The 14458-nt window shown below is 47.6% G+C and overlaps 1 protein-coding gene across 2 annotated transcripts in view; it reads left to right on the top strand.

Annotated features, from left to right (window-relative positions):
• znf106a (zinc finger protein 106a) overlaps nt 1-14458 on the top strand; it is a 43908-nt gene that overhangs the window by 12540 nt on the left and 16910 nt on the right. For both annotated transcript variants that reach the window (XM_084310632.1, XM_084310631.1), the window contains exons 5-12: nt 154-2430; nt 2653-3166; nt 3303-3372; nt 4881-5035; nt 5765-5825; nt 6890-7747; nt 9180-10050; nt 12345-12394. In XM_084310632.1, the coding sequence (XP_084166758.1) occupies nt 154-2430; nt 2653-3166; nt 3303-3372; nt 4881-5035; nt 5765-5825; nt 6890-7747; nt 9180-10050; nt 12345-12394 (4856 nt within the window). The remainder of the gene's footprint in view (nt 1-153; nt 2431-2652; nt 3167-3302; nt 3373-4880; nt 5036-5764; nt 5826-6889; nt 7748-9179; nt 10051-12344; nt 12395-14458) is intronic.

Genomic DNA, 14458 nt, shown 5'->3' with positions numbered 1-14458 from the left:
TCTGCCTTTGTTCAGTGTGAGTGAATGGGTGAATGTGAGGAACAAAATTGTAAAGCGCGCCTTTGGATAAAAACCTAAATGCACCATTGAGTGGTTCTGTAATGTGTCTTATTATCTGCGTATCCGTATGTATTTTCTCCTGCCGTTTTCCAGAAAAGAGGAAGAGGCCGCCACCACCGCCAAGCGTTTGGAGGAAGAGCAGAGGAAGCAACAAGAGTTTGAGCAGCGGTTGAAAGATACAAAGGAGCTCTTCCGCAAGGACTGCGAGCGGCGACAGCGGTCCAGGGGCGTCAACGGACTCAACTGGCAGGCAGCTTGGAACGGGAACAGCTGCTCCGGTGGCACACAGTGGGTCGCCCAGGATGATTCAATGCACTGGCACCACAAGAGGCAGGGGAAGAGCGCCTCGTGGCACGCTCAGGAGCCGCCCAATTTCCAGAACTGGGAATCCGGACCGCCGTGGGCCAGTGGCGGGAGCCTGCGTGGCCAGCAGGTCGGTGGGGACAAGAGTTGGGATCAGGCTGCATTCACTGGCAATCAAAGAAATCGACTGCCCTGGCTGAGCAACGGGGGCAGCGCTAACGGTGTCTACGGCAGGAACAACATTCCCCAGTGTCCGCCAGCCAAGAGTCTACTGGGCAACTTTCAGCCTTCTTTTGGCCTTCCGCCACCACCCACCTTTTTCGCTTCTCCCGTAGGCCAGGTTCAGAATCAAGGCAACGGACAGGACGATGGGCATCAGAACAAGGAAGGACCAAATGCAGGCCCCAAGACCTTTGGCAGCAATCCAAAGCTAGATAAGGCCTTCCGCTGGTCACCCTATCCGGCACCCTCAAAGCTCTTTGACTCTGCGCCACAAAAGGCCACCCACGCCGGCCCCTCTGAAAAGTCCACCCACCCCAGCCCCTCTGAAAAGTCCACCCACCCCAGCCCCTCTGAAAAGTCCACCCACCCCAGCCCCTCTGAAAAGTCCACCCACCCCAGCCCCTCTGTCAAATCCACCCACCCCAGCCTCTCTGTAAAATCCACCCACCCCAGCCCCTCTGTAAAATCCACCCACCCCAGCCCCTCTGTCAAATCCACCCACCCCAGCCCCTCTGTAAAATCCACCCACCCCAGCCCCTCTGTAAAGTCCACCCACCCCAGCCCCTCTGTAAAGTCCAGCCCCTCTGTAAAGTCCACCCACCCCAGCCCCCCTGAAAAGTTCGCCCACCCCAACCCCCCTGAAAAGTATTCTAAAGCTGCCGCGTCTCAGAAACACAAAGCGGCACCGGACACCAATCCCCCGAACGACAGGCAGTCTCGATCGGAACAGAAGCCAAAGCAGTCCGGCTCTCCTGGTGGGGACGGTGTCGAGGGGAAGAGGAAGAAGAACCGGGGCAAGAAGAACCGAGAGAGGAGCAGCAGCAGCAGCAGTAGAAGCGGCAGCGGCAGCGCTCAGAGAAAAAACGCCCAGAAAAGCGCACCCGGGCCTTCCAAGCAGAAGGCAGAGAAGCCACCGGAGCCCAGAGAGAAGAGGCTCTCGGTAACTTCCTCCACTTCTTCTAAAAGCCGGCTCAGCAGGGCATCCAGTCAAGAATCGGAGCAGTCCAAGTCGTCTTCCAAGCACAGTGGCCACGGCTGTAAGTCCTCGCACAGTGCGGTGCTGCAGTCCGTTCAGGATCAGCAGCTTGCAGGATTGCTGAAGAAAGCAAAAGAGACCATGTCGGACAAGGGGGTCTCTGTAGATATTTCCACCGACAGCAGAATGGAAACGGTGCTTCACATAGTGGAAGAACAGCAGAAGGAGCGTCCGGAGAGCCACGTCGGAGCGAACAAAGAGAACAATGGCAGGCAGGACCGGGCTAAAGCGTCGGCGCCTGAGCTGATCAGGCCCGAGCCCTGCGGAGAAGAGAAAACAAAGTCTGGGACGCCACCTACAGACGGCAGCCGATCCCTGCAGTCAGTGCAGGTCAGCACCTCGACCGCGGAGAGCTCAGGACCCGTGGCCTTGACCAGGGGAGATGATGAGGAGGAGGATGGGAGGAAGAGGGAGGAAGAGGGCCCGGCGGCTACAGATGAGGCCATGCAGGGTGTGGAAACGGGCCAGGGCTCCGAAAGCGACATCTCTCTGAGAAGCAGCGAGGCGCAGACGACCTCCGGATCCGCCGCGTCCGGCGTGAACAAACTCGGCCTGCCGTCGGTCCTGAAACGTGACCTGACCAAACACATCAGCTCCAAGGGCAAGCCTGTGAGCCACGAGCCCAACCTCAACAGCGCCAGGCGGGTCCGGAACGTCAGCGGGTCCCGGCGGGTCGAGACGGAGAAGGAGTCGGGCCTGAAGCCGACCGTGCGGCAGCTCATCAGCTCCTCTGTGGCTCGCGTGAACTGGGAGCAGGTGTACCAGGAGGTCTGCAGGAAGAAGCAAGAACAGGAGAAAGGCATGCCAAGGTGAGACACCTAGTTTCTAACGTCACTGATATGTTCAGGGTATGCCAAGGTGAGATATTGTATTTAGATTTTCTATTTTCATGTCTAGTATCGCTCTTCATCTGTATATGGACATCATATTAGTAAGTTCTATAAATTATATTTAGTTAAGTTTTATTCATTTAAGGAGGGCAGCACAGTCCATCTTTCAATAAACCTTCACCGTGTCCGTCCGCTGTCTAGGTTCGGGATAGAGATGGTGTCCCAGGACCCAGAGGAGCTGAGCCAGGACGGCGACGACATCCCCGTGCTCGAGGGCTTCCAGTGGGAGTCGCTGTTGGACACCCCCGCCCCCCGCAAGCGCTGCCTGTCGGAGAGCAGCATCGCTCCGGACTGCTCCTCGTCCGGGCGTTCCCCCTTCTCCTCCCAGATTCCCGGGGAGTGGCCCAAAAGGGAAGACCTCCGTCGGTCCGGCAGACGCAGCTCAGAGCAGCAAGGATCCTCTTCTCCTCCTAACCCCACGTTGGTCAGCGGGACCCGAGACGGTCAGCAGCAGCAGCAGCAGCAGCAGCAGCAGCAGCAGCAGCAGCAGGAGGACGACGAGCTGATGCTGGTACAGTGTGAGCCCAGTGCACAGAGACAGCCAGATGGGACGGACAAGACCCTCCGACGCTACGATTCGGTGCCAGGGGACAGCAGTTCTGGGACGGAGCTGTATGATGCTGCCGGGACGGGGAAGAAGCGCAGAGCGGCTGGGGTGAGTGGAAGTGGAGGTGGAGGTGGAGGTGGAAGTGGAGGTGGAAGTGGAAGTGGAGGTGAAGGTGGTTGGATGGAGTCTTTTTTGTTTCACTGTTGTAATACTGAAGCCTTCTTCTTTGTGTCTTTCTCTTAAGGACCTTCCAAACCCTGAGCTTCCTAGTTTGGGGAGAAAGAATAAAAGGAGGAAAATCAAATCCAAGAAAGGTGAGAATTTAAACACAAAGGCTGTGTTTCATCTACGGCAGTGGTTCTCAAACTACGGGTCGCGACCCAAAGTGGGGTCGTGGGTAGGTGACAGTGGGGTTAATTTTAAGTGCAAGTTAAAATTATTATTATTATATATTTTTTTTTCGAATAAATAATATACATATTTATTAAATATGCATGATCAAGTTCAACAACGTGTGCTTTTATTTTGATATTCCTTAATTCCACGTTGAAATTACGCGATACATTAACACTTTGGTTGCCTTGGGTTAAATTAATGATATACCATAGATTGCCAGCGCTATTTGTCTATGGAGAAAGTCCCCTTCTTTGCAGGGCTATAACTTTTTAAATTCTATTGCTACATTGCCATTATTAGGGCCCATTCAAAGTCCTATATGTATTGTTCATTGTGTAGCAACGTTAAACTTTTTCATTCACATATTCATAGTAAAGTATGGTCTAATGTATAAGTATGTTTTCATCTCTTTCTGCAACTTTCTCCAGAACGTGATATATAGCCCCAAATGCATTATATTGATGATGAAATACAGTTTGATGGCAATCAGCGCGATATAAAAAATTCCAACTAGACGTACTTCTAGAAGTTACTACACGTCATCTGATGTTGACCGGATGGGCGAGGGGGCGTTTATAATTCCGTGGGCAGCGTTATACCAATCATCTAATGTGGGTCAAATGTTGATAAAAGCAGTTAGTATCGAAGATGGTAACGTTACACGCTGAAACTCACCCCAGTCTCCGCGCGCCGTTGGGCGATCATCGTCGAGTAGAAATTTTATCATTATGGGATATATTATTACCCGGTCCATCTCCAGCTTGTATAATGGTATATACGTCCAAATCATGTTGTTTATCGAGTTATTGGCAATCGATCGCTATGTAGAGTGACGAGCTAGAATGCCGGAACCTATCCCGAGTGGCCGGAAGCAATACGGACATCTAGCACAACCTCCACTGTGCTTCCTGTTAAGCGGTTGCGCGATCGGCCACCAGATGGCGCTCCTGAACCGCCAGAGAGCTCAGTGGGTCCTGCTGGTGGTTCTCAGGCCAGCGGAGGGACATTATGGATCAGATCGCAGATTTTTGAAATATTGATACAAAGACGACGTACAGCGACCCCCGGCAACTTTAGCATCGCCAGCAAAGACGTTGTAAATCGTTTTTAGGCAGTCAAAGTGTTAAGTGTGGGGTCACCAAAAAAAATCATAAATAAAATGGGGTCGTGGTATAAAAAAGTTTGAGAACCCCTGATCTACGGGATGCTGTATTTTATTTCCTAATCAGGGTTTGATTTCCCAAAGAAGCCTCTTAGCATTAAGATCATAGTAGCCCAGAGACCTACAGCTAAGACGATGTTAATATGGTGCACACAGTAGGGCTGGGAGATTCTTGCTAAAATGTGAATCACGATTTTTGGGGAAAGCAAGCCGAGGTTTGTGTCCTCGCAGCTCCGTGACGGTCTGTCTGTCTGTGCCTTGCAGAGCGCTCTCAGGTGGACCAGCTCCTGGCCGTCTCTCTGCGGGAGGAGGAGCTGAGCGGCTCCCTGCAGACGGTGGACAACAGCCTGCTCCAGGCCAGGGCGGCTCTGCAGGCCGCCTACATGGAGGTCCAGCGCCTCATGGGGGTGAAGCAGCAGGTAGGTCTTCTTTTGTCTACTTCTCCTCCTCAGCACTCAGCACCCCGACTGCTTCCCTTGGGGAAACCCTCATCTATCTGTCTATCATCTATCTATCTTTATTACATACATTCCTTACAAATATCTAACAAGAGAATGGTACATTAATACAAAGGTGATTAAGATGATAAGGGACATAACCGCCACCCTAATGATGGTAGATTATCACAACGTGGAGATTTAATTAATTCATTGTCCTGGGCACCGTTTTTTTTTCTTTTTTTGAACAAATGTTTTTTATTTTCCCTTTTTTAACATGAAACTAGACAAACAATACAGTAACAGTAATAATCAATGATAAATCACAGGACAATAACAGAACCAATAATAACAATAATGACAGTCCAGTAATTAAATCAGAATGAATGTAGATTAAAAGACATAAAAATTATAGATAGATGTGCTCTTGCTCGCTCTTCCTCGCTCTTTCCTTCCCCTTCCCTCCTGGGCACCGTTTTATATTTCTTTTCACTTGCAGTTGAGGGGCCAGATTCATCAGACTCCACATTATTTTAAATGATTTAAAATTAAGGTTTATATACAATTCCAATCTTCAAGTGATTGCATTTATGTTTCATGTTGAGTGGACTAAACTGGAAAGTAAATCTTACTCAAGGTTTACACTGAGTAAAAAAGAAAAACGTCACTAGACCACAGTAATGGTTGTTGTAACGGGTTGTGTTTTCTCAGATGTCGGACGAGATGGGCACGCTGAGGAACAAGCGTATTGAATTACTTCGAGGGATGCAAGGTAAGAACAGATGAACCTTTCTCCAACTGAATCAAATTGGATGATTTTCAGTGCATCTTTATGGAAAATGTGCTTAGTACCGTCTTCTCCAGAGTCAGACAAGAAGATACAGTAGATACCAATTTTCCTCCCTGTGTGTTCTTTACTAGAAAGTAGAGCCATATGAAATCCGTTAATTTTTTTCCAAATTCCATTGAATTTTTTTCCAAATTCCGTTTTTTCCGTTTTAATATTTCAGAATTCTGTATTTTGCTTTGTACGCTCATTTTACCATCAGAAATAGTGTCTAATAAGTGGGAATGAATAAATGTCCACAATTTTATAAGATATAACAGTCCATTTAATAGGGCTGTCTTAAATACTTCGAAGCTTCGTTCGATGGGCATGGGATTCGAATATGAAAATAAAATTCGATTATAATTTTTTTTTAATAAAAATTATATATATATATATTTTTGCTAAATCAACTCTGCCTCTCTTTGTTAATTACAACAAGCCATGCTGTTTGTTATTTAAGATGAGGTCGGACTCGGCACTGACAGATTTGTGTTCATTGTGCTGCTTTTATAAAGCCTCAAATGACGGCTTACAATATTTCATGAAAGCAAAGTGTTTTGTTTGTCTAAGATTTAAAAAGGTTTAAACTTTACAGCACTGACAAAGTTGAACAAAGTGCTGTCTGTACAAGTCCCACAACATAAAATAAAGAAAAAGTAAAAAAAAAAGTTTTTTTAATTTTCTTTTTATAGTTGATTCCATTTTTATTGCTCAATTCCGCGATTCCTTGATCGCGGATTCCATATGGCTCTACTAGAAAGCCATCCGGCTGCAAGCTAGCCTAGCTTAACGCAAATGAATGGAAGCGGATACGGCCCACTAGCCTAGCTTAAAGCTCGCTGAGAGGTGTTTTTGGCCAACAGCTAGGCTAGTGGGTCTGTATCCGCTTCCATTCATTTGTGCTATATATCTTAATTTGTGCTATATATCATTACTGAATAAAGTCCTGCTGAATTTCGTTATCTATTCATTTGAATAACATTTTAATTCCTGTGATCTTTGTCCAGGTGATTTGGACGGTGCAGCTCAAGCGGTCCTAGTGAAGGAAGAGCCGATGGACTTGGTCCACGCCGAACCAGACATGGCCTCCCTGCTGCTGTCGCCCCGGGCGTGCGAGCCTGCCGCCCCCAGTCCTCCTCCTCCGCCTTCCCGGGCCCCGCAGTGTTCTGCTGCGCCCAGTCCTCCGCCTCTGCCTTCCCGGGCCCCGCAGTGTGTCGCCACTCCCAGTCCTCCTCCTCCTCCTCCTTCCCGGGCCCCGCAGTGTGCCGCCACTCCCAGTCCTCCTCCTCCTCCACCTTCCCGGGCCCCGCAGTGTGCCGCCACTCCCAGTCCTCCTCCTCCACCTTCCCGGGCCCTGCAGTGTGCCGCCACTCCCAGTCCTCCTCTGCCTTCCCGGGCCCCGCAGTGTGCCGCCACTCCCAGTCCGCCCCCTCTGCCTTCCCGAGCCCCGCAGTGTGCCGTCATGCCCAGTCCTCCTCCTCTGCCTTCCCGGGCCCCGCAGTGTGCCGCCACTCCCTGTCCTCCTCCTCTGCCTTCCCGGGCCCTGCAGTGTGCCGCCATGCCCAGTCCTCCTCCTCTGCCTTCCCGGGCCCCGCAGTGTGCCGCCATGCCCTCCTCCAGCCTCCCCGCGGCCTCCCCGCTGCGTTCGCCCCTGGCGTACGAGCCTGCCGTGCCCAGTCCTCCTCGGTGTGCCTCCCCGCCCTCTGCCAGCCTTCCCTTCACACCTCTCGTCGTCAAGCAGGAGCCCCTGTCCCCTGTCCGGATCCACGCAGAACCAGAACCACACCTTGAGGAGAAAAAGGTTCACTGTGCCCACAGCACCACCCCAGAGCTGCCTGTCCCACCTGTCCCCCCCCCTCGCACAGGTACCTCTCTCTCAGTTCATGCACACAGAATCTGTTTCTTTATACTACATGAATCACAAGGTTCCCACTTGAATTTTGAGACCGGAAAAGTCAACCAATTTCATACATTCTCTAGGGAAGGCGGGGGTATCGGGGACTTTTCGGGTCACTTTACAGCGTTTCACCAGATTGTATTTTGAAACTTGTTTCACACACATTAATTACATTAGATGGTGGTTACTTGCCTTTTATTGGCCACCGTTTCACTGTAGGCCAAGTGTTGTTGAAACGAGACGGTGTCCCCCCAGGACCTTTCTGAGGCACTAAAAATGTTAGGAGTTCACATATTCACACATATAAGTACTTCATGTGCCTCAGGACAGTTCAGTCGGTATTTGTGAACATGCGCCACTCTCTCCTGAAGCTAGAGATCAGACATATGCTGTGATGTAAAATGTGGATAGACAATTAATGGGTCTCTGACTTTATGAGGCCCTAAAATGTTTGTGTGAGCTCTTACACCCAAATTAGGTTTTAATTCCACGTCAGACCTTCTAGCAATGCTAGGATATGAACTAGGGCTATTATTATTATTTTTATTATCTTATGTTGTGGGATTTGTACAGCACTTTGGTAAACTTTGTTGTTTTTAAATGTGCTCTGTAAATAAAGTGGATTGGATTAATTAATTAAGTAGCCCCTTTCGTGACTGTGACGCAGCCAACGACATGACATTAAATAATTATGTTGCAACCTTCGTCTATCAAGCAAACAATTATATAAATATTTATATGTAGTTGATAGAGACAAAGGCAGATTTCGACTTAATTAAGCACATTTTTTTAAGACATATTTTTATATCGGTCGGGACACTTTAAAAAGGCAGCACAATTAACACAAATCTGTCCGACAATAACAAACGGCATTGCTTCGCTTCTTCGTCGACATGTCTGCTGCACATGTCCTTGTTGTTTTCAACACAGATCATCTCCACGTGCTTGTTGTAGAGAGGTGGAGTCGAGGCGCCGCTTACTTACGTTTCATTGGAATGGAGGCGCAAGATTTTGGAGGCAAAAAAATAAAGATTTAATACATTTTTATGTTCGCAGCTTGTGCCATCGAACGAAGCTTCGAAGTATTTAATAATACTTGATATAATATATATAATAATACTAATATGAACCTGGTTTTGGTGTAAGAGCTCACACATATATGTTTGCGGGCTCATTCATTGTCTATGAAGCAGCCCCAGGTTTTACATTCCTGTGACATCACCGCTTGGAGTATCTCTTGATTTCTAGCTTTAGGAGAGAGTGGAGCATGGTTACAAATACTGACTAAACTGTCCTAATTTTTTTTTTTTTTTAATTGTCGTGAAAACGGTGTTAAATCGTGGTAATAAAGTGGTATTTAAAAGGTCTTACTCTTAAATGTAACTTGTTGAAACCCGCAGATACCCTGGATTCACCTCTGGACCCTGTCGCCTGCCAGTTGTCTCCAGAAAGAACGCCTGCGCTTCACAGATCTAACGGCGAACCCACGCCAGGGAGCTTCAGAGCCCCCGGAGAACCCACAAGCTTCAGAGCTCCCGGAGAGTGCAGAGAGCAGGACCAGTGGGTGGATCAGTCGTTCGACAGCAAACTGACGCAAACGGAGACGAAACCCTTCGCCGTGTTTTCCCCAGCCAGCCGCAGGACCTCCGACTCCGGGAGCCTCGCCGATCCTTTGGCCCCGCCGGCTTGCGACGTCTCCATGGCGCCGCTCGTCCTCTCCGCCTCCCTCTCCCCGGCCGAGCTGAGCAGGTGCGGGAAGCGCGTGAGGAAGCTGAAGAAGAGGCGGGTGCTGAAGAAAGCCCAGGGGACGGAGCCGGCCGAGAACAGCGACACGGAGCTGGAGGGAGAATCCGCGAGGCCCGCGAGGCGGCTCCGGCCGCGCCGGAGGTCCAGCGGAGGTTCCCACGTCAGCACCTCCACGCCGCCGGCCACCGTGGACGAGGAGGGCGACAAGGCCAGAGAGAGGGAGGGGGAGGAGGAGGCCTCTGGCCCGCCGTCCCCAGCCGCCAAGCAGGTGGACTCGGACTCCTCTCTGGAGATGGTGGAGCTGCCCCAGGCTGCCGCCCCTGCGGCTGATGTGGTCAACATCGACTCGTCGGACCAAGAGGACAGCGGCATGGAGGTCACCATGGCCTGCCAGGACACCGAGACGGACAGCCAGACCTCAGGCCCGGCCCCAGACACATCCACGGCGGAGCCACAGCACCTTGGCTGCAATGAGGTCACATCCACCAGTGAGATGGATGTGTCTCCTGTTGCCAAGTATGAGAGGTAAGGATTGGCCATGTGTCACATTCAGTTGCATTTTTTGCCCTTTTAAGAAGACGACCCAAATTATACATTATTGCATTTAAAGAGATGCCACAGAAGATTTCCCATCGTAGTTTGTTAAATTTTAAAATGTCTTGTGGTGGAACCCGGAGAGGTTAATTAATGCACGTGATCAAGTCATCTTGGTTGACTTGATACAAATGTGTTGTTAAAACATGGTAAATCTAATACAATATAGGTTAGGAGTTCGGTAGAGGACTTGACATTCTCTGGCCAGGAGAACTGGGTCAAGCACCCCCCTCTCTCTGTGGGGTCACCTTATAAGCTATCTGGGATGAAAAGGGGGCGGGGAAGGGATGACCAGGTGATGGGTGAAGGAATGAGGGTACAAGGGGGAGGGGTGACCAGGTGAGGGGTGAAGGAATGACGGTACAAGGGGGAGGGATGACCAGGTGAGGGGTGAAGGAATGAGGGTACAAGGGGGGAGGGATGACCAGGTGAGGGGTGAAGGAATGAGGGTACAAGGGGGGAGGGATGACCAGGTGAGGGGTGAAGGAATGAGGGTACAAGGGGGAGGGGTGAAGGAATGAGGGTACAAGGGGGAGGGGTGACCAGGTGAGGGGTGAAGGAATGAGGGTACAAGGGGGAGGGGTGACCAGGTGAGGGGTGAAGGAATGAGGGTACAAGGGGGGAGGGATGGCCAGGTGAGGGGTGAAGGAATGAGGGTACAAGGGGTGAGGGGTGAAGGAATGAGAGTACAAGGGGGGAGGGATGGCCAGGTGAGGGGTGAAGGAATGAGGGTACAAGGGGGAGGGATGGCCAGGTGAGGGGTGAAGGAATGAGGGTACAAGGGGGAGGGATGGCCAGGTGAGGGGTGAAGGAATGAGGGTACAAGGGGGGAGGGATGACCAGGTGAGGGGTGAAGGAAAGAGGGTACAGGGGGGAGGGAGGTGTTAACAAAAGGCCATGAAAGGAAATGTCCAGTCTACAGGTAGTTCAGCAATAGATCATGCCTTTTATAACCTTAGATGCTCATGACACTAGTAATGGCTGGTGGTCACACTGCTGCCTCACAGCAAGAAGGTCCTGAGGTAGAACCCCGGCAGTAGGCCTTGCTGTTTGCATGTTCTCCTCAGGTTCACGCGGGTCTCCTCGCGGTACTCCAGTTTCCTCCCACGTCATAAAATAATAATAATAATAATAATAATAATAATAATAATAATAATAATAATAATAATAATAATAATAATAATAATAATAATAATAATAATAATAATAATGTGTTATTGTTAATGTTATTATTATTATCACGTCATAAAAGACACTCATCCTCACATTTCATTGGTCAGTCTAGGAATGTAACCTATTTTCTGATTGGTCTGTTGATAATTAGGTGGCCATTTTACTCGTGGGGGCCATTTTACACAGGCATTTAAGCTCCATTGTTCTCTTTTTTTTGGGTCATGTAACCCTGACGAAGGTATGTCGCACGAAACACGTTGGTTTTAATCGTATCCATAAAGAGAGTTATTTTTAGAGCATCCACCGGCCCTCAGAGAGCCGCTGGATTTCTCTCCCTTCCTGTGACATGCTGAGTTCCCAGGTCCCGGTAAACCACGGGACGAGCAAGAGGGTCAACCTCAAGCTGCTCGTCTGAGTCATGCCTCTGAGGCCATGCAATATAAATGGTTTGGTTCCGGTTGCCGACCGACCCTACCGATTTATGTGCGACACAAATTTATTTTATGAGTAAAAAAATTTAAAAAAAAGTTTTAAGTTTGATTAAATCTTAGTAACAAAGTGCAGTCCATGTCAATAATGAGAATATATAAAAAGCAAGTATTTCACAATATTTGCACAGCTCTCTAACGTCAGGATATTTAGTGAGTAGTATTTAGGGGTGGCATTACTTTTTAATACTACTACCTTTGTACATTGTACTTTTGTAGTACAGTGTCTTTGTATTTTAACCTTTAGTATATGGATATTAAACATGCTGGCACTCGGCAGAGTACATGCATCCATGTTGTCGGGAAAAATAAAATAAAATAAAATAAAAAGATTCCATATTCCCTAGTTGCCGTGGGAATTTTTTATTATTTCTTTTAATGAATTCCCTACCTACCCATGGCCTTAACTGACAACCAACAGGAACCAAACAATTAATTTGGTTAGGCCTGATTGCAGACACTTTAGTTTTAGATCAAAGCAGGAGAGCCGCTTCCGCCCAAGCCGCTAACAGACAGGGGCGTTCTCTCTCGTTCCTAACGTGTCGTCTGTCTCTCTTCCTGCAGCGACGTCCAGATGCCCCCGGCCTTGCCCAAGATGTCCAAGACGTCGATAGGTAGGTCACTCCGTCAGCACGGCACTACAGAGCTGTCTACAATGACACCATGGTATTTTGTTGGAAGACAGCGTTTCCCATAAATATAGTAGATCTATTGGTGGTGGTCCACCACAGTGTCAGACAGGCCCACCACAAATACACTTTACAAAATGGACAGAATTATAACACATTCATTATGTCTCGTCTTGCATGTATTGCCTTTTCCAGCCACGGATACATTAAGAATCATATCATAACATCACAGTTCTAACAACTTTTAAAAACACGTTTTATTTTCATCAGATGTTCTTTCTGACTAACAAATAAAATGTACAACATGATGCTGTTGTTGACATTTTAAGTTAAAATAATATACTGTATATATAATAAAAAATGTAACATAAAATTTTGTGTTTTCCTGCGCAAACATGGCACTGAGTAGTTTAACGAGTAAATGGTAAATGGCTGCATTTATATACCGTAGTGCTTTTATCCAAAGCGCTTTACAATTTGTTCCTCACATTTTACCCATTCACTCACACATTCACACACCGATGGCGGAGGCGACCATGCAAGGTGCCGACCTGCTCATCGGGAGCAGTTGGGGGTTAAGTGTCTTGCTCAAGGACACTTCGACACGCTGCCCGGGAGGAGCGGGAATCCAACCGGGAACCTCCGAATGGCCGGATGGGTCAAGTGCAGAGACTCAATTGCATCGGCGATACAAAAAATACAAAAAAAAGTGTGTGTGTGCTAGGGCTGACCTTCGATTTTTATTTTGGAATTCGAAGCTTCTGGGCCGAGATTCGATTTTAATTCGAAGCTTCCAAATAAAAATAAAAATGTAAAAAAAATTATAAATGTTTCTTTTTTTATTATTATTATTATTCTTTTTCTTTTTGGGACTTGTACAGCACTTTGTTCAACTTTGTCAGTGCTGTAAAGTTTAAACCTTTTTAAATCTTAGACAAACAAAACACTTTGCTTCCATGAAATATTGTAAGCCGTCATTTGAGGCTTTATAAAAGCAGCACAATGAACACAAATCTGTCAGTGCCGAGTCCGACCTCATCTTAAATAACAAACAGCATTGCTTGTTGTAGTTAACAAAGAGAGGCAGAGTTGATTTTGCAATAAAAAATAAAAAAATCATATATATTTTTTTATATAATCGAATTTTATTTTCATATTCGAATCCCATGCCCATCGAACGAAGCTTCGAAGTATTTAAGACAGCCCTAGTGTGTACCGCCCATCACATGTCTGTCGTTTGCATGCCAAATAAAGACATCTCCAAGTCCTGCATTATTACATTATTATTATATAACCAGACGACTGCTCTACCTACCGAGCCACTGTCGCCCCATTTGCCATTTAACAAGTACATGAGCACAGTAACGGACATAATCTGGAGTAATATTACCATATGCCGACGATCATATTCCAACTTTCTCATAGGCCGTGAGCTTATTCGGCTATTGTACGCAGGACACTGCGTTTACATGCGTCGACCCAGACCCAGAATACTCAAGTATCCCAAATAATATCAGAAATACTCTTAACACATGTGAACGCGCTCTCTTGTCAAGAGACAGAATTAGAGCTCCCACACTCTTTCCCTAGATCAAAATAGTCCCCCGGAGTGCCCAAATTACTTTTTAAGGGCAGGGTATTCATAGAGCTGATAGTTGACGTCCACAGACTGGACAGCCTGGTTAACTCTGTGATGGATGGACGCGTCTCTGCTGTATATTTAAACAGAAATATACAGTATTGATTGCCGCTGTGCCCTCCCTCCTTCTGTCTCAGACGCACGTGTCACCTGTCATCTGACGACGTCTATTCAATTAACGAACGGTACAATAATAATAATGTTAATATGATTAATAATACTAATAATAACAATATTAATACTAATGATCATGACGATAATACAAATACGAATAATGATAATAATTTGTTAAGTAAAAGTAAAACTGATTTAAAGGTAAATAAAGTTAGTATTTGTATAGAACCTTCCAATAAAATTGAGAAGGAAAGTGCCTCGGATATCCAAATAAAAACTTGCAGGAGCATTTGCAT

Source organism: Notolepis coatsorum (assembly GCF_963971535.1).
Source record: "Notolepis coatsorum genome assembly, chromosome: 3".
Lineage (NCBI taxonomy): Eukaryota > Metazoa > Chordata > Actinopteri > Aulopiformes > Paralepididae > Notolepis > Notolepis coatsorum.
The sequence above is the reverse complement of the archived record's forward strand: the minus strand, read 5'-3'. Positions and strand labels throughout refer to the sequence as shown.